Source organism: Chanos chanos, chromosome 7, assembly GCF_902362185.1.
Source record: "Chanos chanos chromosome 7, fChaCha1.1, whole genome shotgun sequence".
Lineage (NCBI taxonomy): Eukaryota > Metazoa > Chordata > Actinopteri > Gonorynchiformes > Chanidae > Chanos > Chanos chanos.
The window spans coordinates 27120391-27147952 of NC_044501.1; the positions used below are offsets into that span (position 1 = coordinate 27120391).

The window sequence follows — 27562 nt, forward strand, 5'->3', positions numbered from 1 at the left end:
TTTCCTCCCTCTCGAAAAGTGGATGATGTTCCCTTCAGCAGCCTTTGAGTTCAGAACCATTTAAAAATGCTCTTGTCTTGAATGGTGAAACACCACTAATTAAAGAAAGTGTATTTGAACAGAACATTATTGGGACAGACATAGGAAAAAAAAAACTTACATGACAGAATGTAACAGGGAAAAGATATGTACTGTCTTTTATATAGTTCATACAGAGCACAGCCTCAGTGACAGAGAGAGAGAGAGAGAGAGAGAGAAAGAGAGCTGACACACGTTTGTTCATGTACATACCACACAAAGCACTCATACAGGCTACATCCATAGCGAGAGTCACGATTAGCAGCGATCAGAGCAGCCCACACTGAACGAACATGTGTGGGAGTGTATTATCTCAAGTGAGACCAAGATTGTTCGCGCTCGCCCTGTGTGAGATTGATCTCCCCGGCTAAGTACCTATCAACAGGCAGCGGCTGCTGGCATGTGGGCGAGAGCGTTGCGTAATGCCACTCGCTGGCCTACACAGGCCAATCCTGGGGGCAAGCCCACCGAGTTAGGCCATTGTATCACCACCACCGCTACGCTGCAAAAAGAGGCAAAATTACCCTCCGATTAAGGCAGGCGGGTAAAGGGCCTCAGGGAATTTTTTTTTTCTTTTTTTTTTCTCCTTTCTATTTTGCTAACAACTTTAACCCGCAAACGAGCTAAAGGCTGTTGAAAACAAGCTAAAGTGTTTTAGATTTGTTCTTTAAAAGTGACAAGATGTCATTGGGCGACATGTTTTTTTTAATTTTTTTTTTATGACACCCCCTGCAGATAATGGCTAAGCTAAATTCCAAGGACTCAGCTATTTATTTAACTAATGTTACAGTAACACCTGCTGACACAACCATGACTGGACGATTGTAATGGGCTTAGACCAATCACAGTGAGGACCTTGACTGGGGGGGGGGGGGCACACCCCAGTATAGCTGTCAAATGTACAGAGGTGCCCTGAGTCACAGACCAATCAGACGGTGACAGTGACGGAGTGGCCTTGCAGACAGAAGCATCTCCCCACAGAGTGTAGGGGTATTACCGTTAGCTTTCCCATTCATGACCACACAAACACACACTGTCTCTCTCTCTTTCTCTCTCACTGCAGGCGTACAACATACACACACCATGCGCTCTGGATCATTAGTGTCCTCGTTTGAGGATTGATGATTATGTACAGCAGAAAATGGGTTTGTTGCCCTGAGAGAGGGAGAGAGAAACATGAGGACAGAGAGAAGGGGATGGAGAGAGAGGCTTAGGGGCAGGAAGGGAAGCGAGAGATAGAGAGAGAGAGAGAAAAAAAGGGAGAGGAGGGGAGACAGAGAGAGCGAGAGGAGACCACACACTGCTGGTGGGGGTTTTGAAGCCCACGGAATGAGTGTGCAAGTGGGTGTGATGAATGGCTCCATTCCAACAGTTCATGTGCCTTGGAGAGCCTCTTAATGTATATGTGTGTGTGTCTGTGTGTGTGTGTGGAGTGTGGGTTGAGTGAGTGTGTAGGTGTAGACAAGTCCCTTTGACCCTCTATCTTAACAAACATACCAGACACACACACTCCTCTTATGACGGTCAGTCAATACACGCACTAAACACACACGTATACTTACTCACACAGACACACACACATACAGACACACACACACACTCACTCACTATCTAAGCCGCTTATCCTGATTAGGGTCGCAGGGGGTGCTGGAGCCTATCCAAGTGCTCATAGGGCAAAAGGCAGGGAAACACCCTGGACAGGTCGCCAGTCTATCGCAGGGCACATAGACAAACACACTCACACACACATTCATACCTAGGGGCAATTTAGTGTCTCCAATTCACCTAACCTGCATGTCTTTGGACTGTGGGAGGAAACCGGAGCTCCTAGAGGAAACCCACGCAGACATGGGGAGAACATGCAAACTCCACACAGAAAGGCCGGGAATCGAACCCGAGACCCTCTTGCTGTGAGGCAACAGCGCTACCCACTGCACCCCCCCCAAGATGTAACAGTGCGCACTGTAAAAGTATCCCAAACAGTCACTGGCCTGTAGGTTTGATCGACTGTGTACCAACTGACTTAATGAGCTTTGACGGCTAAATTAGCCGATCGCTTAGTAATGAGGAGAAACATCAGCGAAAGGGAGAAGAGTAAGGGAGAACAGAAGTAAAAACAGGTGAAAATTAAGAAAGTACAAAGAAACAAAGATAGTAATACTGGGACTCTTGAAGAGTTTGTTGGTACCAGGGGTGTCATCTAGACCCATCATATGGAACTGGTTTGGATTCAAATAAAATGAAAAATCTAACCTTGAAGAAAACACTAGCAATTTATTCCTTGACCAAAAGTGTCCCCCAGAAGGTGAGAACTACCATGACATGAATCAGTCCATAATACTAACACACTGCAAAGCAGAATTCACAAGCTCATATATATGTGTGTGTGTGTGTGTGTGTACATATACATATATATATATATATACACACACACACACACACACATATATACACACACACACACACACACATATATATATATATACACACATATAAACACCCCTTCCCTTCAAACAATGAAAATATATTCATTTGTAGTGCTTTTTCTGTGGGATTTATTCAGTCATATCACATGATTGCCTGTCAGTGCAAAAGAATCTGAAGAAACACAAGTCACGAGCTGACACACTCTCTCTCTCTCACACACACACACACATATATATTCTACAGCCTCTCTCTCTGATCCACTTCATCCACAAAACGGTCAGTGCTGCTCCAAATCCAGTTCCACTCGCTGCCTCAAACTCCACACAACTTTAAATGTCATGGATATTAGGACAATAAGGTTGGAATTTTAAGGTACAGAAAGAACACATCAGCAAAAACAACCAACTATAATGGGCTTCCAAAAAGGGAGATAGGTTTCATTACCAAACCCTAGAATACAATGTCTAGAAAGAAAAAAAAGTTTTTGCTTTCTTTTAATTTTTCCTTTTTTCAGCATTTAACAATGACTTAATTTTTTGCCGGAATCTTCTTTTCTGCTGATGCTGTGCAGTTCTGATCCCGCCTCTGGACTAAATGAGGGCCTGAGCTAAAAGCACTCCACAATATGGCCTTGAACATGGCTCTGAGACAGCAGTGCCTTCCTGGATTTTTAAACATTTTGTCCCTTTTTTCTCTCAATTTGGAAAGGACAAAGACTGACCTTCTTAAGTTTTAACCTCAAAAGTCTGCCCCCCCAGCCTAGTTGTGTCTTTTGATGCTACAAGTGGCTTAGCATAGCCAAGCAAACAAAGTGTCTGGAGGATGACGCTATTCCAGGACGACATCTACAACCGTACAGTCACCTGAGCACCAAAGGCCACCGGTGAGTGTTGAAAGGGAGACTGAGTGTGGACAACACACCTGTCCAAGGGGGGGAAGGTGGTGGGTTGATTTCACATGGACACCTGACAATGGTTGGCCAGTGTCTCCTCTGTGCTGTGAGGCAGTGCCTGAACTGGGTTCAACCTTCAAGAATCTTCTCGGACAAAGTGTGTCCAACAGCTGACCTGCTTAATTTTGTGCCGATATTCGGACAGGGGTGTGTGTGTGTGTGTGCGTGTGGGGCTACGGTGGTGTGGAAATCATTTATGGCCCGGTGAGAAAGTAATAAGCCACAAATAGTGCAGCAATAGTGTAAGTTGGCTCACTGTCTCATCTGCGTGTGACCTGAAGATCAAAAATTGGAGTCATGTGCTCTTGGCCCATTCCTGACAGCACACTGTGATGGTGTCAGTCAAGAAACAAGGTAACCTCAAAGAGAGAATAGACCAGTGAGGATTCTTCACATGGAAAAAAAAAAGAAACTACCAAACTTTATCGTGTCGAAAGTCTGGGAGAATCTCATAAGGCCCAAGACAATTTGTGAGAAAAGTTGCAAGAAAAGGGTAACATTCGTTCAGTGACACCATTCTGGTTCCTCTTCATCAACGACAAGTCAAAAGACACAGAAATTCTCAGAGATCAAAAACAAGGCCTTAAAAATGTGAGCTGTGGGTCTGTTTTTCTTTTTTTGGGAGTTAGGAACTGGTGAACATTTATGCAAATTCACAAACATTTAGACACCATCTGCATAGCTTCTGTGCTTCCCTTTTACTTTCCCTGTCTTAAAGCTGCAACAATCCACACGACTGAAACCTGTCCTATTAACATATTAAAAAGTGAAAATGTCAAATTCTTAAATGAATGTGACAGGAGAAGAGATCACTCAAAATGAGCTACGAGGAGAAAAAACTTCAAAGCCTTTGATATGGAGTAAAATGACTTAAATCCAGTGTTTGATACCAAGTGAGGTCTCCCTCTACACATGCTCTCAGTTCTGACATCATTTCTATGCTACCTCTGCCACCACCAATCACCATGGTGAAATCATTATGGCATTGTGAAATCACCATGGTGTTGTGAAATCACTATGGCATTGTGGAGTCACCATGGTGTTGTGAAATCACCATGAAATTGTAGAATTCAAACAGACAGTTCTATAAAACAGATTTAACAGATGCATTATAAAACACAGAACTGCTGGGGCAGTATCAATATTAGCAATTTTAACAGTACATACAATATTTCCTCAGACCTACATTTCCGTTTGAGAAGTCTCCTCCTAAACAAAGCTGTCCTAAATGTGTCAATTCTAGCACTCAGTATTCATTACTGTAATGCACTTTGAAACTGGATTTAGCTCTTTCATGAATGCTCAGGTGAGGATTTTACTATGGGAGGCAAAAAAAAAAAAGAAAAAGAAAAAAAAACAACAAAGAAAAACAAAATGATACCACAAAAAAAAAATCTCTTAGCCAACTGGAAAGAGGGAAAAACAATACCACATAAATAGTAATTGTACTTTTGTCACTGCAACAACCACAACCCAAGTGAGCCTGCCTCTCTAGCCTAGCTTACACACACAGACCAGCCTCTTTGAGGGGAAAAAAAGAAGAAAAAAACGCCTTAAAATTCCTGGAAAGCTTGACTGTACTTTAAAGAGGGTTTAAGCGTCGGTGGAAAAACAGAGGACAACAGTAATGAGAAAGGGAGGAGGTGTTTACTTCAAGGGCTTGCAAACACAGCTTACTCAAAAAGACAGAGAGAGAGAGAGAGAGAGAGAGAGAAAGAGAAAGAGAGGGAAAGGGAAGGAGAGAGAGAGAGAGAGAGAGAGAGAGAGAGAGAGAGAGAGAGAGAAACCCAAGACAAATCCAAATGCATCTGGAGGACATTTTCCTTGAGGGAGGTTGATGAGAATAATTGCCATTGTTGTGGAGGCTTGCCCTCTGCTTTGTGTTAATGGAGCCATCAAAGAGACTCATCATAAAGTCTAATTAAGTCATGTAACACCAAACAAAATGTAGACTGTGGGGTGGGGGGGGGGGGGGAGATAAGGAGAACTGGAGCAGAGCTTTGTTTTACAAGTGTTTGGCCTTTGTTCACTGATTCTCTGAAAACAGAGCCACACAAAGAACCCTGGCCTTGTTCTTTTTTTTTTTTTTGGTTTCTAGGTCACTGGATGGTGTCAAAATTACCACAAAGTACAACAGCACTAAAATGTACAGAGACACGTAATATAAGTCTAAAGGCTTTTCTCAAACTGTGTGTCTCGGAATTGTTTCTAAAAACCAGTAGAGTAAATTGCGACAGCCAAGGGACATGCTGAGGACAGTAATAACCAAAAAAAAAACCAAAACAAAGCATAAAAATGCCAAAGCAAACTGGAGGCACAAAAACAAGGGCAACACAAAGGCATATAAAGACCCCTGTTACACTGGGAATTGACTTTTGTCATCCAAACATGCTAGGATGCATTAACCGCTGGTATGGATGCTAGGAATAATCTGATTTGGCCCATGCTGGAATGCGACAGTCCAGACCACCTCACAAGGTCGTCCTCAGGCCAGTATTATGCTTTGAGAGTAGTGCTGGTGAAATCTGGACAGAACGTGGTTCAAACTCCTCACTCATCAAAAACACACAGTCATGGATGTGTCACCATAGAAGCTGGTAGCACCAGAAGTAGTGCTGCAGCTGTTCTCCACCCAATCAGAATGATCACATGCTTTCACCAGTAACGACTGTGTTCTCAGACACGTGTTCTTCCTCTTTACAGACGCTGTGGTGTTGGTGAGGAACGTGATAAACCTGTCCAAAAAACACCTCTACAGGTCAAACTACACTAGATTGTTGTCTCCTCAATAATTCACACCTACTGGACTACTGCCTCCCTGACTACTCAACATGTGGAACAACATAAAAAGGCAGAACTCTTTCTCCCAGCTCAGAGCCCAAATGTTAGTCTACGGGAACACGAAATCCAAACCCACATCTGCCCACAGCGTTAGTACGCGAGCGCCGATGGTGGATTCACGGAAGTGAGTGGAGGACATAACGATGAGGCCTGGAACTGTTCCCATCTAGCATAGTGCCGCTGGACTGAGGACGACAGAACCACTAAGTCCATACATCAGCACGCGCTGTTTACGTCAGACTACGTCTTTTGTTTCCGCCTCCAGGGCTTATGAATGGTCATGAACGCCAAAAGAATGTAAATCGACTCTGATTGGGTCACGTTTACGTTCTCTTTTCTTTTCTCTCTCTCTCTCTTTTTCTCAGCTTGAAAAGTATCTTTGGAGGCAACCCTGTACTGTCCCCATACAGAGGGGGTTCATGACAGGCCTGGTTACAGCTGAAGGAAAGGCTATACGGGTCTGACCTGTGACCGGAGCCTCTATGTCCAGAAGGTTCTTCTCTGAGCGTAGGATGGCGGCTCCTTCGCCGATGAGCCTGAGGGCCACGGCCTCTTCCACACGCCCCTCCTTGGTAAGATGGGCCTTCAGCACGTCCACTTTGGGCTTCCCCTCACCGTCAAACACCTCCTTCACCGTCAACCTGTGGCTCGGCGGGAACGGGACGGCTGAGGAAAGTCAGGGGGGAGAGAGAGAGAGAGAGAGGGAGAGAGATTTAATTAGCATTTAGTTAAATTGTAGTTAACTTGTATGGTACTGCACAGGGTTGTAAGTAACCAGGCGAAAGCAGTTTTTAATGAAGGATATGAAATGCCATAAAAAGGTCATTATTTAGCCCACGGAGGACTGGTAATTAGACAAGCTAATCCTTCTTAATATAAAGATGATATCAAAAAAGACCTCGGGACCAGAGCAACCATAGCATGCCTTTATACCTGATATAAGTCACTTAGCACACACAAGGATGCAATTAGAGCAGGACAATATCTTTGTTCTAAGGAAAACACAATGGGCCATTAACAGTCTTTTGACTGCTGTCATGTACCTGATAGAGGCTTTGATTTAAAGTAATGACTGTCTGGAGGAGGAGTCTGCTATCTCATTGAGGTAAAAGAGAAGAAGCCCAGCATCTATGCTTCTGACATTCGGTACGAAGACTCAACAAAGACTTTTTAAACTTTTAAAAAGGTTAAAAGCATCTTCATAGCAAAGCGTTTTCATTCTAATTCCAGACCTAATCTGAGAGGAAAATACAGAAACCTTATTGATGGTTTCTTTAGAGTCTGAGGGAAAAAAATACACATGTGAATTCTTAAAAAATGGATTTATTTAAATGTAAGAATTTAAATATCACAGATTAGATTGAGACCTGGTCCTGGGATTGTTATTTATCTGGTATTATTATTATTATTACTATTATTATTTTATTTATTTATTTTTTATAGAAATGAAGACACAGCTCTTAATTGGAATTTTTGTTCCTCTTTTGTCTGAGCAGACAGCTGCAGGCAAAATAAAAGCTCTTATCCAATGGTGATTCATTTCAAACTCGTTTGCTCCAGTCTAACACGTACAATATCTCCTATTCATTCACTATTATGCTAATTAAACCCGTGAAAGCGTTACCATTATTTCGCCTAAAATTTCACTGGAAGTGTAGTCCTCTGAGACAATGGCTATGTTAAGCTGAACGCTGAATGGCAAGTCGTTTTGCCTTCCAAATATATTTCAAAGAAAACAGCCCCCAGTGAAACACAGGGCTTGGTCTTGGAAATACATGTAAATTTATGTTTCCATAAGATGTCAAATTTCCAATGGATCCTTCATGTACTGCGACAGAGCTAGAGTTCAAACAAAAGAAGAGCTTTTGATGTATAAACAAACAAAAAGGCTTTCCACGCACCATGCGCAATCTGGTAAATTACACAGAGTCAAAATGCCTTCCGGACTCTTCCTACCCTGCAAACTGTCTCTTTAACCACAGCTAATGAGAGCTTTGAAATGATGGAATTAGTAAAGCTAACATTTTGTGGCCTCCAACCAGTAATTGTGTCTTACCACACACAAAACGAACAGAGCCTTCTCAGCTGACCTTGCCAATGGGGCTGACTGAATCAGTGAAACAGTTCACCTCAAAAGAAAACCGAATGAAAAAGAGGAAATCTCGATGAAAAAAATAAGACTCTTGGTGCCTCTGAATACACAAAGCTGAATATTACCTTAATAAGCATCCTTATGCTGTACTGAATCTTGATGATAAAAATTAAACAACCAGTTGTCTATTTCTAGATAATGTACCATTGGCTATCTCCATAACCTGGCTAATTGTGTCATTGTTTACATGTCATTTACATACGAGCATTTGTTAACAGTGCTGTTTATTAGTGTCCAGTCACACAAAAATATATTAGATCACAATTTTTTTTTCTGGTCCAAGTCAGGAGTTTCGATTTTATATCACATGATGCCTCTGTTCCAATTATCACCCTGAGGATCTCTTCCTGGACCGAATGTTTGGTATGTAGACAAGGTCTATATCCAATGTGTGGAAGTATTGAAGGGTAAACAGATATAAAAAGATAACTGGAACACCATGACAACATAACTCTATCCTTGGTTTCAGATCGCCACTCAGCCAAAATGTTTCTTGTTGCTACATGAACTGCTAACAATGGAACAGAAGAGTGCGGAGACAGTAACTGGTATCACGGAATATAAATTACAATGCGTTTAACCCACACATTACTTACTAGATGACTGACCAATTAACGAGATGGTCCCATGAAAAGACACTTGATCTCTGCTCAAGACACGAAGAAACTGTCGAGTTTCTCATTTCCACCGTGTGTGATCGTGTCTGCACCAACTACTGTCATTAGCCTGAACACCATGACTAATCACATTTTCCAGGCTCAGTATAAATGAAATTGGGTATAAGCTTGAACTTGGCTCTGGGGCTTTGTGCTCATTCAAAAGGTTATACTATGAAATACATTTCATGTCATCTGTCACAGGCACTAAACACCATGACCAAATGTGTAGTTAGCAGGCTCAGTTTGTAATAATGTATAAATTAACCATAACAATACAGCTTTTTGTAAATGTCATCTGATGAAATACATGTCAGTGTAGCCTATCCAATGAAGAAATAATGGTTTCTCATCAAGCTTTGTGAGTTTGTAAAGTTCTGAAGCAGTTGTCTAAAAATGTTAATGATTAATTTTGATTGTACTATATTGTTCATGCCTGTCAAAACAGCTGATCATAATCTGAGTAATGGGATATTGTGAGGATTTCAGGGTGACGCCCTGTGGTGAAGTCAGAGGCAGTGCCTTACACACTAACATACCACTGCTCTCTGTAACACAACCTCACACTGCAACACCACTGCTCTCTGTAACACAACCTCACACTGCAACACCACTGCTCTCTGTAACACAACCTCACACTGCAACACCACTGCTCTCTGTAACACAACCTCACACTGCAACACCACTGCTCTCTGTAACACAACCTCACACTGCAACACCACTGTTCTCTGTAACACAACCTCACACTGCAACACCACTGCTCTCTGTAACACGACCTCACAATATAACACCACTGTTCTCCATTACACAACCTCACACTGTAAAACCACTGTTCTCTGCAACGTAACCTCACACTGTAACATCATTGCTCTTTGTAACATGACCTCACATCTGTAAACACCAGTGCTCTCTGTAACACGACCTCACACTGTAACATCATTGCTCTTTGTAACATAACCTCACATATGTAAAAACCAGTGCTCTCTGTAACACAACCTCACACTGTAACATCATTGCTCTTTGTAACATAACCTCACATATGTAAAAACCAGTGCTGTCTGTAACACAACCTCACACTGTAACATCATTGCTCTTTGTAACATAACCTCACATATGTAAACACCAGTGCTCTCTGTAACACAACCTCACACTGTAACATCATTGCTCTTTGTAACATAACCTCACATATGTAAACACCAGTGCTCTCTGTAACACGACCTCACACTGTAACATCATTGCTCTTTGTAACATAACCTCACATCTGTAAACACCAGTGCTCTCTGTAACACGACCTCACACTGTAACACTGCTGCTACACATTACAAGACCACAGGGATACAGGCGACAACTTACTACAGGCCTCCACTGTCCTGAGGCCAGCTGTAGAAATCCTCAGATCATCAGTTCTACCTGTTATAGAGCAGGAGTGATAATTAAGGGACCCAATTAGACAGGGTGCCACTTATTAGAAGACATTTTCCATCATTTCATCTCGTAGTTTAGAAAGTGCTAGTATGCACTAGGTACAATAGGTTATTCATACATTTTACCTTCGAGAGGGTTATCATCAACCATTCTCCTGAAAAGCCTAGCAGATCCTTGCACACTGGCCATACCAGCCTTACACACTGGCCATACAGCAGGCTTTCTAAACATTCATACTCTGCAATTACCATGACAATGAGGAGAGTAAATATTTATGCACATCTGGTCAGTGTTAACACAATAATCTTTTTTTTCGTTGCTCTATTAATGATGTGAAATGAGTTTATTTTCAATCTTAGGTTTAATCGTTCCCAAAACTGAGATTAAAAAAAAAAAAAAAATTAGATCATGGCCCCACTGGACCCTTCAGCTATTCCAAACTTTAACAAGCAAAACTGAGCAGTCTGGGTGTTCCAGTAACACCTACACATGCGCGCTGTCTCTCTCTCTCTCTCTCTTTCTCTCTCTCACTCACACACACACACACACACACGCACGCACACACACACACACACACACACACGCGCGCACACACACACACGCACAAAAGCATTGGCTTGGACACAAGTAAATGACCCTTCTTGACCTGTTCCCACGAAGAGCCCACTTACACCTATTCCAACTTCCAAGAGGCTCAGATGTGGAAAAAGTGATCACTGTTTTGTTTCCCAGACAAGGAATTTTGGAATAAGCAGGGAAATGAAATTCTTTTTTTCACTATAATACCACACACACACTCTAAGCAAAGTGCATTTCTAAAGGCAGGACAATGTTCAGCCTGAAAAAGAAAAAAAAAAGTCAGTCAAAAGGAAAAACAATTTTGCTATTAATGTTGACTCCCTACTTCTCCATGGTTGTGACCAGAGTCAGCAGTGCTAACTCTCTCCATCTAAACTCAGCAGACAGTCTTCAGTCTTAATCGAAATTCAAATGAAACTTTAAGTCAGATTTCAGATGTTTTGTCTCTTCCCCTTGACTTCCCTTACTCTGTACTTTCACTTTATGTTTTCTGTTTTAACTTTTGTCCTAGTTACATCTGAGTTTTACACCAAGCCAAGAATGAACGGGACAGCCACAGTCATAGTCCAACAAGATCAAAAATATCCTTTGAGAAAGCTGTTAGCATAATAACGTTATGTATGTCTGCAGGGGTTGGTAAGTGCTTCCTGACAGCGATTTTCTATGTGACAGACAAAAAATAAATGAACTCAGTCCTATACAAGGTTCCTAAACACTTTGTGTAGATTTGGCTGCCTCTGTCCTCGGTGGAAGTGCACCTGGCTCAAAAGCAACGTAGCTACACCATTCTGACCATGCAACACTAACACGAACACAACTGTGTTTTCACCAATTTCATAAACCCGGGCTCTTAACTAACCCCAAAATACACCCGTCCTTGCGGTGTTAAAACACACTGTGCTGGCTTAAGAGTGAGTCGTTCTGTAAACACTCTTTTGGACGACCATACTTGAACTCTTGTGAATTGACAATGCAGAGTGGAGAAGCAGGACTGCTTCCTGATGCAGAATGACTCAGTGAAGTCAATTCAGTTCAATGTGAAGAGCGCTTTCTCTATAAACAACAAACACTATCACAAAGTAGCTTTAAAGAGTCCCATCCATGGGTCCATAGGAGGGCAATGCCCGGGGGGAAAAGTGGTGAGGTAAACTACCTTGAACTATAAATAAGGATGAAACCTTGGGGGGTCGCCGAGACTCCAAAGGAAGAGGGGGGTCCGTTCAGTAGGGGCTGACACTGGCTGGTTAGATTACTGTGTCAAATCAGTGCTCGATAAGGTAACAGCACTCTTTTGGTAACTTAATCTGCTGACCAGCATCTGAGTACCTGGATTCTAGAGCTCCTGTCATAGCACACAGACCAACTCCATAAAGACAAGGGCCACCTCACTGCTAGGCACAGTTAGATTGTTCTTATTTTGAAATCACCACGGAAACCATTACAACAGCGTAATGTCTGAAGTATATACGTTACAGTGTAACAAATGTAACAGCAGTGGTTACAGAGGAGACACTGGCACTAAAGTAAATAAATACAAGATTACTATTGTTGTCAGACATGAACATGGTTGGTCTGAGATAACTGTATAACATCTAGCTTTGATCTTCTACATGCTGTGCCATCTGAGGGATTTTATGATGATAGTGCTGAAATGTAGGTCCTGTGTTTTCTTCAAAGTCAATCATTTCAACATCTATTCAATCAAGCAAGGAACAGAAGGCCTACCAAATACTACCAAATCCAATGTCTCCGTCCCATTCCTTAAAAGGATAAATGTCACGATATTCAGAAATGGGCTTAAATTAATCTCGCCTTTCATTATCCTCCTAATTGATTTCAGTTGGAAATGGAGATCAGAAAAGGGTTTGGGAAAAAAAAACAACCTAACACAGTACAAAACAATGCAAACCACCAAATGATGAAAATGCACCAAATCTAATGAAGCAATTCTCAAACTGAAGTGTTAAACCACTTCTAACCCTTTTAGAGCTACCAGAACAACCTTTGTTTGAAACAAGGAGAAAACAGACCTTTATGTGCCAGTACAGATTTTTTTCTCCATTTTCTTAAACACTTATATTCTCTCTATACCATAGACAGAGTCTAAAACTATTCTCCTCTTTGTTTTGACCTTATTTTTAACAGAGAAGCGACAGAAAAAAAAGAAACACTTCCCTTCTATTAGCTTCCTATTTTGTGTGTACAGACTTTTTTTCTATCTCTCTCTTTCTCTTTGTCTGATGCCACATCAAAGACCCTGGCTGCCTGTAAAAACATCATCTTCATCGTTCTCACAGGCCAGTGACTACAAACAGTCACACAGTGATAAAGGTGGATTTGTAAGTAGGGTAATTTCAGCCTAAATAATTGCAGAAGAACAAAAGATCAGAGAGACTAGAGTTTAGCAGAACACCAGAAAAGAACATGTTGTTTTAAACAATTTATCTGCCCCCGTTATTATCCTCTTCTACCGTCTAATCAGTTCTGGTACCAGATCCCAGTCTGGCAAGTCTTAAATCAAACAAATTTGACGAAAATTCTGGACATTCCTCTATGATCTGTTTTTAGGGCATGTTGCTGACACTCAGAAGAAACAGATTGTGTTTCTTCTGAGCTAAAAGTCAAAACAAAGATCAAAATTATCACAAGACAAAAAAAAAAAAAGAAAAGAAAAGAACAATAATCACAAACAGAAACGATGAAAAGGCAAAAATTGCTGTTTCCCTCCCTTATGCACTGGCCAATTATCATGAATAATGCAGAAAACTCATCTTGTCACTGGCGTGCATGTATAATCGAGGCTTCTTACATTATTCCAAACAGCCCCGGGGGAATAGAGCTAATTTCTCAAACAGATAACGCCGCTGATACAATGCTCTGATTATGATACGACGGTCTGATTATGCTGAACAATATCGGCTCCGTTCTGGGTCAGAAATATTACTGGAAAAATTAATGGAGACGTGTGATAACTGGTCTAGCATTTCCTAGCACACTCGGATAAAGACATCGCCATGATGATGACATCACCGCTTCACTCACTCCTGACCAAGGAGAACGTGTTAGGTCGTTACTATTGTTGGTGAGGTTTAGTGAAGGTCTTGATTTCTGACGTGTCACAGACATGTGGTATACACAGCTGGTTCTAAAACACAAGTGCTATTCCATTTTCTTTCTGCAACTCATTGCCCAAACTTTTCAACATCTTGACATATTCCTCTTTCACTTTGTGTGTGCATGTGTATGTACACGTGCTACAGCGATTTAATAAGCATGCTAGCACTACAAGGAATAATTCTATTAATTCAACGAACCAAATAACAAAAGACAACCACAGTTTTAGACTACACTGCCTAAGCTACTTTATCCCACAGCACTGGATTAAGTGTCCACGATAACTAAACTATTGATCACTTCAGTGCAGCCTGAATGACTTAAACATGGACGTGTTGAGCTTACTGCTCTCTTGACCCATAGCCCTCCCAGCTCTTCTATATGTACCCTCCTCAAAAGAAAGGAAAGGAAAACGAAAAGAGGAAAGTCTGATTTCCTGACATCCAGTCAGTCCTTTAAGTCCAAAATAGCCCCAATTAGAGCTGAGTAAAGCTGCTCTCACTGTGCTTGCATTGCTGCCCGCTTGGATTGGACTTCAGAGGGCTTCAACTCCGAGTCTGGAGAGATGGGCTACGGGCCTGAGGCTATTTACTCTGCTGCTCCCATAACGTTTGGGAAGCAAATGTCTACAAATCAGTCCGGTCTGTTCCACAAAACGACCTCAGCCGAGGCTTCACTCAAGGCCCAAGCTTTAGCCCTGCTTCCTCAGAATTTTCTGTTTTCTTTTCGTTCAGTTGAAAAGAGATTCCTAGTGAGCTTGCACTCCTGGAACAAAAGCAGTTGAAGGTGACATGAATTTTTCAACACCTCGTTGACTGTCTTATTAGTGTCTTTTGTTGCTTCATTTGTTTTCATTTGAAATTCTGTCTTATTGAGTCACTAGTGGTCAATAAATAATTTGTTGAAGGCATAAATGTGTTACATAGTGGACAGTCTTATTCTACAGCAATGCAAAATATTAGGTTGTATTTGCCCTTTACAAATGATTTGGTTTCCATCTGAGTTTAACACACTGAATCAATCTACGGAGTAGTCACTCTCCTGTCCGGTCAGGCTTCGCACTAATAACTCCATCATCTTTAAACTCTGCTTAACATTTGAGAATGATAATACCTCAACACCTTTAGCTTATCAAAACACAATGACAAATCTGTTCTCTAAAAATAATTTACCATATTCCACCCATATTTGCTTAGTTGTTTAAAATAATAAAATGACAAGTAGAATGCTATTGTGTGGGATTAAGGAGAAATTAAGTGAATTGTAGTAATCAGATTGAGATGATTTAGTACAGGACTGGGAGCTTTAGAAAGGCCACTCTAATCTGGGCAACTCTGATCAGTGCGGTATGGTTTATTAGCCATCACTCAAACACTTCATACTGGATTTGACCCGCATTATTTTGGCATTCCGGGGGATTTGTGTCAGTCAGGCTACAAAAGCTCGGGCCAGTTTCTGCCCCACCGTAGCTCAACATTTGGGATTTGCAGTGGTGCTTGTGTGCCAATCAAAGGTCAGTGTTTAGTCTCAGAGCCATTCCACTGAGCAGTTTGTGCCTGAAGAGAAAAACAACAAGCTGACGAGCAGTGGGCAAAGGAAAGTCAACGGTTTTTATGGTGTAACCTTTGGTCTTGTCATTCATGCAGGCTTTTAAGAACACAAACATGAATCCTTATCCTTTAGTCTATTCAAACTTCACATACATGCACAAACACACACCCCCCAAAGACAAACACACACATACACAGACACACATAGACAAACACACACATACACAGACACACATAGACAAACACACACATACAGAGACACACACACAAAATACTGGAACTTACCTTGGTGAGTGAAGGAGCGAGATGAACATGAAAGAGAAAGAAAAGAAAAGGCAAAAATTAATGATCACTTACTATAAAGACACTGTTGGGCAAATGAGCAATATGTACCTTACAGATATGAATTATTAATCCACAAATCAGCCTCCAAACAATTCCAACCATGCTTGAGATAAACAGGGAGAAAAAATACTCATTTTAAACAATGACGTAGGTCAGATCCCAACAGACACACGGTCTTACTCTGCCAATACCCTCCAAGTTTAAGAAACTCAAATATACAGTGTGCGCAAATGACACATGAAAAGGACACAGACTGTGATGCTGTAAGAGAGAATGGGGGCACAAGTAAGTTACAACATCCCATTATAAAGCAAACACCAGAATGTTTACCGATGAACTATTCTGTCTAATGTAATTCTGCCAATGTAATACAGAGAGCTCATAAATGCATGACGTGAGAACCAATAAGCAGACCAATATTTGGTTATGCCAACCTGTCAAGATATGTCATATCTTTCAATATTTGAAGAGCAATTTCCCTGAGAGCTCACTGAGCACTAAAACGTGCCCATTTCACTGGTTAATAAATTCTTAAAAAACTATGGCCAAAAACTGCAGGGCTTGGTCTGCTACCTTATGTGCGAGGCATTGTGTTCAGAGCTAATATGTGCTGTACACAGCATCTTTTTGGCCCAATCAGATGTGAGGCAGGCGAAAATGCTGACTTGGCTGGGACAGGCCCCCCTCAGGGTGCGTGGGTGAGGCCTTTGGTTGGCACAGTTCTCATCGTCATCCTCAGAGTCTTACCAGGCCAGCACTTTCACCAGCATCCCCCTCCCCACCAGTCACAGACACAGAGAAAGACAGAAAGAGAGAGAGAGAGAGAGACGGATGGTGAGAAAAAGAGAGTGACAAAGATGGAGAGGAGGAGGGACAAAGGACAGGACAAAGAGGGTGCAAAAAAGAGGGGAAACCACATGAGGAGAGAGAGAGGGACACACACACACACACACACACACACACATACAGACAGAGGGAGTGAGAGAGAGAGGGAGACATAAAGAGAAAGAAGATAAAGAGAGAGAAAAGACACACACACACAGAGAGAGGAGAGGAGAGTTTAGCCCTAAAAACACAGTTCACAGAGTGCTGTGGCTTTGACCACCAAAAGCCCAGAATTCATTTCTTCACACAGAGAGGAGAGTGAGAAAGGCATGCACACAGCATGACCAGTGAACGATTGGACAGGAGACAGAGATAAAGAAAGTCAGAAAAACTTGTAAAAAATAAATAAATACATAAAAGACATAAAGAAAAAAAGAACTGAATAAGTGGTTTTATTTGCCTGGAGCAAACAATACTTTATTAGTCTCAGAACCTCATCTGCTTTTAACATTTTTTCTGTTGTTTTATTTATATATTTTTATGAAAATCATATTTTAAAAAAGGCTTGATTAGGGTGTAATTAAACTGACATCCATCAGCACTACCCATCAAACCAAAGGTTTAAAAATTTAAACCTGCTTTAGCCAGTTCTGTGTCCCTGAAATAAAGGAATCTACATTTAGCTATCGGCCTTCATATCGCATCGAGCTCTCCGAACATATACCTTGAATCAGGATTTGTTTGTTCTGAAAGAGTAAAATACTGCTAACACAATATGCCCAGCTGCTCAACTCATACAGAGACTCTGGAAAGTCTGGAATGGACCCCAGCCAACATTCTCCTTCACTCTCAGTGTACGTTCGTATGGAGAGAAAAAACAGTAGCTGGAGGGTCTGTGGACGATATGTGACTACGAGCAGGGGTGGACTGGGAGCACTTAGCCGAAAATGAAGGGTGAGGTGATGACTGACGCCCCAGGGAGGAAAGTAAGGATGAGCCGCAAGATGCTTATTGCTGCTCTAATAATCTCCATGCAAACTTCATTCAACTCCAACCACACCGCACAGCCATCAACAGAAATCAGGTTAGACGCCTTCAGATTAAATAATTCATGAAACAATATTCTTAATCTGCAGTGGATGGGGTTAAAGACTAACTGATTAGATGACATGCCAAAGAAAAACAAAGAACAGCGACAAAAAAACCTTTAAAAAGAAAAGAGAACGTTGAGAAATGAATGTTTTGCTTTTGTGGTTTAGTTTGATTGAATCAAGGCCACAGAGTTTGAAATTTACACTGGAAGAGATGATGCACAGTCAATGCCGACAGGTGTCAATCATCCATCACTCTGTGGTACGTGACAGGGCAATGAGGAAGCAGAATGCAGGTTATGGTGTTGTAGCTCGTGAGAAATTCTGCTGTTATTTCTTTTTCTTTTCTTTCTTTCTTCTTTTTTTTTTTTTTTTTTGAAGAAAGACTAACTGTTGCTTAAAAAAAGCATGAAAAGCATGTTTGGAAAACCAGCGCATCCACCCAAACCAACCCTGTTCCCTCCATACCTCCTCACCACTCCACTCACATCTAACCAACCCCGTTCTCTCCATACCTCCTCACCACTCCACTCCTCACATCTAATCAACCCTGTTCCCTCCATACCTCCTCACCACTCCACCCCTCACATCTAACCAACCATGTTCTCTCCATACCTCCTCACCACTCCACTCACATCTAACCAACCCTGTTCCCTCCATACCTCCTCACCACTCCACCCCTCACATCAAACCAACCCCGTTCTCTCCATACCTCCTCACCACTCCACTCCTCACATCTAACCAACCATGTTCCCTCCATACCTCCTCACCACTCCACTCACATCTAACCAACCCCATTCTCTCCATACCTCCTCACCACTCCACTCCTCACATCTAACCAACCCCGTTCTCTCCATACCTCCTCACCACTCCACTCACATCTAACCAACCCTGTTCCCTCCATACCTCCTCACCACTCCACTCCTCACATCTAACCAACCCTGTTCTCTCTGTACCTCCTCACATCTAACCAACCCCGTTCTCTCCATACCTCCTCACCACTCCACTCCTCACATCTAACCAACCCTGTTCCCTCCATACCTCCTCACCACTCCACTCCTCACATCTAACCAACCCCGTTCTCTCCATACCTCCTCACCACTCCACTCACATCTAACCAACCCCATTCTCTCCATACCTCCTCACCACTCCACTCCTCACATCTAACCAACCCCGTTCTCTCCATACCTCCTCACCACTCCACTCACATCTAACCAACCCTGTTCCCTCCATACCTCCTCACCACTCCACTCCTCACATCTAACCAACCCTGTTCTCTCTGTACCTCCTCACATCTAACCAACCCCGTTCTCTCCATACCTCCTCACCACTCCACTCACATCTAACCAACCCTGTTCCCTCCATACCTCCTCACCACTCCACTCCTCACATCTAACCAACCCTGTTCTCTCTGTACCTCCTCACATCTAACCAACCCCGTTCTCTCCATACCTCCTCACCACTCCACTCCTCACATCTAACCAACCCTGTTCCCTCCATACCTCCTCACCACTCCACTCCTCACATCTAACCAACCCCGTTCTCTCCATACCTCCTCACCACTCCACTCCTCACATCTAACCAACCCTGTTCTCTCCGTACCTCCTCACATCTAACCAACCCCGTTCTCTCCATACCTCCTCACCACTCCACTCCTCACATCTAACCAACCCTGTTCCCTCCATACCTCCTAACCACTCCACTCCTCACATCTAACCAACCCCGTTCTCACCATACCTCCTCACCACTCCACTCCTCACATCTAACCAACCCCGTTCTCTCCATACCTCCTCACCACTCCACTCCTCACATCTAACCAACCCTGTTCCCTCCATACCTCCTCACCACTCCACTCCTCACATCTAACCAACCCCATTCTCTCCATACCTCCTCACCACTCCACTCCTCACATCTAACCAACCCTGTTCCCTCCATACCTCCTCACCACTCCACTCACATCTAACCAACCCTGTTCTCTCCATACCTCCTCACCACTCCACTCCTCACATCTAACCAGCCCCGTTCTCTCCATACCTCCTCACCACTCCACTCACATCTAACCAACCCTGTTCTCTCCATACCTCCTCACCACTCCACTCCTCACATCTAATGAACCATGTTCCCTCCATACCTCCTCACCACTCCACTCCACTCACATCTAACCAACCCCGTTCCCTCCATACCTCCTCACCACTCCACTCCTCACATCTAACCAACCCTGTTCCCTCCATACCTCCTCACCAATCCACTCCTCACATCTAACCAACCATGCTCCCTCCATACCTCCTCACCAATCCACTCCTCACATCTAACCAACCATGTTCCCTCCATACCTCCTTAGCATGTCACCACTCCACTCCTCACATCTGACTCAGCATGAAGAGAGTTCAGACTTTCTGCTCTTCTGTGCCTAGGGCTCTGGAACCTGTCTGCTCTCCATGACTTTTAACAGACACTCTGGGTTTTCCCCTGTGTAAAATCTTCTCACTCGTCTGTTCTCTTCACTGTGTTGAAGTTCCTGTGGCCCTATCTTGCTCTTTTTGCTTTTGTATGCTTGCTGTTTTTTCCCTTTTCTGTGCTGTTGTTGGCACCTTACTTTTCGATCTCTGTTCCTTTTTACCCTTATCTATGACGACCTTGGCTGTTACGAAAGACAGACCATCAAATTAAATGCGACAATTTCGTCATTGTGGACACACACACACATTATCCATCCATTTCATATGGCCACGGAGTTTCAGTACGCGTCAAATCTCTCAACATGAGAACATAAAACCTCCGTGTTGCTGAGTCAAGTTGAGAGACTGTCGTTGAAAAATGCGGCTGTATTTTCGGAACACAATTAGGAAGCGTTGAAATAGAACACAAAAGCAGTGAACAGCAAGGCACATAGTATCTCAATGCTGTCTGAACAAATGGTCCCCAAACAAGATGAACCGCAGAAACAGAGGCCAACCGTAAAGACTTCACAAGAGAATTCATCCATCGTTCATACCGTAACTTACAAATTCAGGTGTTCTTAAGAACGATTCTTTATTGTGTTGCTAATCTGATTTAAAAAAACAGAACAAAACAAAACAAAAAAACAAAAACAAACAGACACCTTCCAATGCAGGCCAAATGTAAAATCTGATTATTTGGCAGGTCGTTTTTTTTTTCTGAGAAACTGTATTAGGTATTTTTGCGCTGACAGGACTCTTGCAGGCAAACCCCCCCCCCCCCCCCCCTCCTGCCTCTTATTTAGAATATTCACAACAGTTCCAATAAATGTGTGTGTTTGTGTGTGTGTGTGTGTGTGTGTGTGTGTGCGACATATATATATGGAGAGGGGATTAGCAGAGTGTTTAAGGGCTGCCAGTTTCATTTAGCGGCTATTCAAAAGAACGGCAAAGCCAGAGCACAAATGAGCATTAATCCTGTCAAAATCCCCTTTTCCCCATAAACAGTGTTTGTGTGCGTGTGTTTGTGTGTGTGTGTGTGTGTGTGTGTGTGCGCGCGCCTCTGCTTGTGCGTGCTCGCTTTGATTTCAGATCCAGACCTTGTTACGAGTTTTGAGGATGAATTGGAAACTAGACCTTTTTTGCATTCAGATGAAATGATGGGAGGGTTTTTAACTGACATTGTCGTTATGACAGGTCCGACACTATAAAGGATTCACAGAGAACAGCAAAAATGATCTGTCTTGAATTAAATCCCCCAGTGAGCTAAAAGAGCAGAGAAGTTAAAGACCTCTGCTTGAACTCTGGCCGTTCTGATAAAGGCCCTCACCGATGACTGGGGCTGAAAAAATGACCTTCTTTAATATGCCGAGGATTAGATTCGACTGCTAAAACTTCTTTAATCCATACAGTTTAAATCCAGTGTAAACTCTTCTTTACTCTTTACTTCTAGATTCCAGTGCACCTTTTGGTGAAACATCTTAAATTCAAGTGCTAACTGTTCTTTGAATTTCTTTAAACTAGGCTACATTTTAGATTGCAGTGCTAGCTTTTCTTTCAACAGAACAGTTCAATTCCTACTGCTAGCTCTTCTTTAATCTAAACCTGTTAGATTCCAGAATGAGCTGTTTTGCCTGATCCATAACACTAAATAAATTTCTTTGAAGGACTATACCATTCACAAACACACACACACACACACGGAAAGCATTTCACAACTTTCACTGAGATGAAGCACTTCACATATCCAGTACTTATTACATGAATCAAAACATAAGATCAAAATTCTGCAAACTAACGTCTGCAGTGTGTTTAAGAATGACAAATGGTCTTATCAGCACCCAGTCCAGGTGTGATATGCCTCTGCTCTGTGTTAGTCTCCTTCAGAGAGAGCAACAGGGGCTTCTGCTTCAAACAGCAGCCCGGCTTCAAGGCAACCTTTGGAGGGTCATTTAAGCATTTGTTTGGGTCTCTTTTGCATGCATTAGTAGGCGGGGGGCTGGAAAGGACAGAACCGTTATCAAGGTGGAGGCTTTGAAGCTAACGCCTTTCGACTCAAACCCCAAGATGCTAGGTTAGGCTGTGAATGAGAGATGCAGAAAGAGAGAGAGAAAGAGAGAAAGAGAAAGGGAGAGAGAAGGAAAACAGAGGACAAAGCTCTGCATGCCCACTGGCGAGTTTGAGGGCCAGGAGCGGATGAAAATGTTTGTGCCAAGCTACACCCACACACACTGCGGCTGGCACCCCCCAAACACACAGGTTAGTGATGGAGAGGAAGATTCCAAAGGAAAAACGAAGAAAAAACTGAAAGAAAGAAGCATGTAAAAGGACAGATCTGAGAGCAGTAAAGCTTGTCTTCTTTGCTTCTATGGACACAGCAAAAAGGAATCAATCAATCTATGCAAAACAATAACTAACAAATAAACAATACAACACCAGTTTATGCTTTTATATTGTGATGCATATGTACATAGGATGTCTTTGGTGCTCTAAGACATCAGCTAACACTGCAGGTCATTGCTTAAGCACTACATCAACATGCCACGGGTGTGCACATTTTAGGGGAAGGTAAGAAGTCTTGATGTCAAAATATGCGTCTTTATCAAATTCTTTGTCCTCCCTGTCTCCTTAAGAGAGTCCAGACTGGCATCACAGAAGCTGGCAGCATGTGTGTGTGTGTGTGTGTGTGTGTGTGTGTGTGAGAGAGAGAGAGAGAGAAGTTGCTCTAGCATACTGCTCCACTGTTTGCTAAAACATTATTCAATTACTGTAGTAATTACTTTCTCTTATTGTCCTCTGCAAATATCTTTTGAGAGCCACAAAACTAGCTTAATTGGTTTCCTTATTGCAACTGCACCCAAATAAATAAAATATGATCTTGCAATTATAACTGTGGCATGCCCATTAAAAGCAACAAATTGTTTTCCTCCTCCATCCTGTGTCATTTCGTCCAAAACTAAACAAACAAATATCATATGCTGAAACTATGAGATGCTGGCCTTTTTACGCCATCATGTGACAAACCCAAAGACTTTGAAGCCAAACTGTTTCCAGGAAAAAGCAGCCACAGGAACAAACAGACAAATCTTTTCCCGAATCAGTGCGGAACACAAACTATACTCACAAAGAAGCATGACCACTGGACTGTGAGCATGCCTGTGTGTGTGTGTGTGTGTGTGTGTGTGTCAGAAACCCCCTCTCACTGCAGTTGGTGAAGCTCTCTCACGAGCGTAACTCAGTAATCTGTTTAACCTTCCAGTTTCTGGGAACAAAGACCCTGCTAACTATGCCTGTCTTCCTCTAGACTGTTCTGATTCCTGTTTTTTTCACCATGCAGAATGAAAAGTCAGAGGCCTGATCAGTTCCGGAGGATCGGGTGTGTGGTGACAGAGCGGATTTGGGATTGGATGTATCTGCCAGATGCTAAACTGTTTAGGACCCATCTCCTGGAGCTGCGCTGACTCGCTCATCACCTTGACAACCTCCGGGGCACTGCCACCGTGCTGAAAATGTTACAGCCTCAGGAAGCTGTTTACTGCATTCACGCCATCCGTTACAGCAAAGTAGCGTGACAGAGGATCAGGCTACATAAACTGAGAGAGAGAGAGAGAGAGAGAGAGAGAGAGAGAGAGAGAGAGAACGAGAGGGAGAGGGAGAGAGAGAGGGGGAGAGAGACCAGCTGTGCTGCTCAGGCTAAAAAAGCACAGTGAGTCAGCGAAGCACAGGAGAAGAAGGAGAAGACAAAGAAAGACAGAGAGGAGTTGCATCAGGCTGCAAAGGGAGACGACAGGAGGGTTGGAGGTAGGGGGGCACACTCACTGAGTCTGGTACAGTTAAGTGACTCGACACATCCTGGCCAAACAGATTTGTCAGGCAGGTTACAGTAAGTCACAGCGGTTGTAACAGTAAGACGGTGCTGTGGGAGCGTTGGTTGTAAAACCAGCCATACAAACTCCATAAAACATTAGTGCTAATGGCATTCACCCTGGCACTAAGAGCTGTAAAATAGTACCAGAAGAGTTTGAACTAATGATTGTAAATGGAGGAGGTTAATATTTGTAACAGAAACAGTTGCAGCTGTAACACAAGCAGCAGCAGAATTAGCAACTCAAGATAGCTTCAGAGAGATGGCATGTTTTTTTTTCTCTCTCTCCCTCTCTCTCTCAGACATTCATCCAGATTCCTGAGTGAAGGTCAGAGAGGAAGGCACCTGGCCAGCCTGTGTGTGTGTGTGTGTGTGCGTGTGTGTGTGTGTGAGTTTGTTTGGGTTAAGAGTGTGTGAGAAGGAGCAACGCGTCTGGCACGCGTACACACGGGGCCTTTGTGTTTGGCGGCATGAGTCCTCCATCTTGCTGTCAGGTTTTGGTCGGGCGACACATCTGTGTGCAGTTAAACGTGCCCCTGTTCTCCCAGCGGGAGGCGTTTTGCGATGGGCGCTCACAAAGATGCCTCTGTGCTAACAGTGACATTTTGGCCAACCTCGGATTTATTCCTGGAGCCACACGCCGCTAGGGCACAGAGTGCTCACCCCCGTCATCTGACAACAACGTCTTCTGGGCACACCAAAAAGGGAGTCGCTCCTAACATTAGTACAAGAGTGTTTACTAAGCACAAACAGGCATGCGGAGGAGTTCTAGAACTCGTTTGGCCCAATGATGAAGCTTATGTAGTCACAGGGAAAAGAAAAAGAAATTAAAAAAAAAAAAAAAACAGTCAAAGGAATCAGAATCTTCCACTTCACTGGTGGCAGTTTAAGAGGGAGATCCAATGAGATGAAGGGTTAGTTTGCAGTGCTTTGTAACGTTCTCTCTCCAATGCTAAGAGTTTCTTTGGGCTATATATTGCATATATAGATGTGAACAATCACCCCCTCAGGGAAGGGTGGGACAGCAAGACTTCAAAGCAATATTACTGTACACTATTACTGTAAAATTACTGTACAATATTACTGTAAAACTCTGGAAAACTATAAGAGTCAGAGAGTTCTTCACTCTGAGGGAATCAGAGAGTTCTCATATCTGTTCAGTGCCAGTTTTTTTTTTCTTCTGTGCTCAATGGTAGAGGCTACAGATATAGGCATATAACTTTCAGTGTTTAACAATAAACTATGACCAATTCTGTTATGAACACAATTCTCACTCAGACTGACTTTACATCTGCCTTGTGTTGGAAGACAGAGACTGAATAAAGCGTAAATATTGATAAAAGTCCCAAAGGGGGATGAGTCAGACCGAGCTGACACAAATACACAGGCGCGTGAGTAATGTTCACTCCTTTTTTTCCTTCTTTTTTTTCCCTTTGTTTCCTTCATTCACAGCTTGAATTGGAACAAATATGCCTCGGTGGGGCGAGATCGCACCTCCGGAGTCTGGGACATCTCACCAGACACCGTTGGCATTTCTGAAATGTGGTTTAGTGTGCGGAGAGCAATGGGGCTGGGGGATGGGGGGTGTTGAAGGGAGGGGGGCAGGAGCTATTTCAGTGTGTGTGGCAGGGGCAAACTGGACCCCCATGATCACCTAGTACGACTGACCTACATGTAACCGTTCCTGAACACAGGATTACACTGATCGGAGTAATTTAAGAGAGAGGGAAAGTTTAGACGCTCCACTCCCAAATACCCCCACCCTCCTCCTCCCATGTTCCTCTTCTAAGCCGACACAGATATGAAGTCTTTAACAGAGGTGAGAAAAGGGCAATGAGGAGATTCAGCAATGGGAGCTCCCTCAGGATCAGTCAAAACCAACGCAAACTGACAGCTTTTAAAACTTTTATTATATGTCACTATCTGCAGCTCTGGGCTGGTCTAAAACAAACCACACTCAAACACATCGACAGTGATTTCAAATTTGCAGAGAATACAAATTTCTCGAAATTGGTGAGGTCAGGGCAGGTTGAGACATGGGATAAAGCCTACACAAGGACGGCATTGTTGTGCAGGCTTGAAGCAGAGAAATGTAGCTACATTTAGCTGGCAACAGTTGCAAAACAGGGCCTTGTGTTCAAGGTCAAAAGTTTTGAATCAAAACCAGTTCCAAATGACAGCCCCAGAGGAAAACTCCTTTCCCTTTCAACCAACAAAATATCTGTCAGTCCCAATCACCCCCTCCATTTCTTGGTTTTAACTCATTTTATGCACCTAAACTCACACAGTCCTGTCTTTCTTTCTAATATTTGTCTTCAGTTGTCGGTAAAGTGCTAAACTAGCTATAAAAGCTAGTTAGCTCTCAGCTAGGTTAGCAGCAGGGGTGGAAGTAACGAATTACAACTACTCCCGTTACTGTAATTAAGTCTTTTTTTGGGTACTTTTATGAGTATCTTTTCATGTCTGTAATTTTACTCTTGCTTAAGTATGCATTACACTATGTAATCTACTTTGCTACTTTGAAAATCATAATTCGCTACTGAGTAGACCTACAATTTAGCCTGGCATCACCAGACCAAATCGCATCTGCCCGAAAAAAATAAAACATGAGCTAGCAGATTCGTCTGGTTCCCAGGCTACCTACAATTTGAATTATATCCAAACCTTTCATCTGCATTTTTGTAGCCAATAAGGCTATCAACCGATTGCAAACAGACCAAAGAAAACCATGAAATGTAGATGAAAAAAACAAACAACAACAACAACAAAAATGCTGCATCAGGCAGAGGTGACCACTGACCAGAACAGCGCAGGAGTTGGGAGTAATATAGGGACAGAGGACGAGCGCCTATGGTCGCACCTGGAAGAATTCTTCATGTACAGGGGAAGGAAAGGAGATAGCTTGCAAATGCAATGCAAACTTTGCTTGTGAGATCAGCTAACAAGAATTCAGCCTCTAATCTCAAAAAACACATTGAGGTGAGAAAATTTACAGCTATTTGTATGTTATTGTTTTAACCACCTTTAATATGTTTAGGGTAATTAGCTTGACTAACATAACGCCAGCTAGCATAATACTACACTATAGTGTCATCAGTTAGCCTGGGATTCAAGTAGGACAGAGCTAGCTAACACGCGTGCACATGCATGCTTAAATAATTAAACTACAATTCTTAAAAATGTTATCACAAAATATTAGGGCAACCACTTTCATTACAATAGGT

General features: G+C 42.7%; 1 protein-coding gene across 2 annotated transcripts in view; it reads right to left on the reverse strand.

Annotated features, from left to right (window-relative positions):
• Positions 1–27562, reverse strand: part of LOC115816745 (serine/threonine-protein phosphatase 2B catalytic subunit alpha isoform) — an 85148-nt gene that overhangs the window by 36171 nt on the left and 21415 nt on the right. For both annotated transcript variants that reach the window (XM_030779838.1, XM_030779839.1), the window contains exon 2: positions 6764–6964. In XM_030779838.1, the coding sequence (XP_030635698.1) occupies positions 6764–6964 (201 nt within the window). The remainder of the gene's footprint in view (positions 1–6763; positions 6965–27562) is intronic.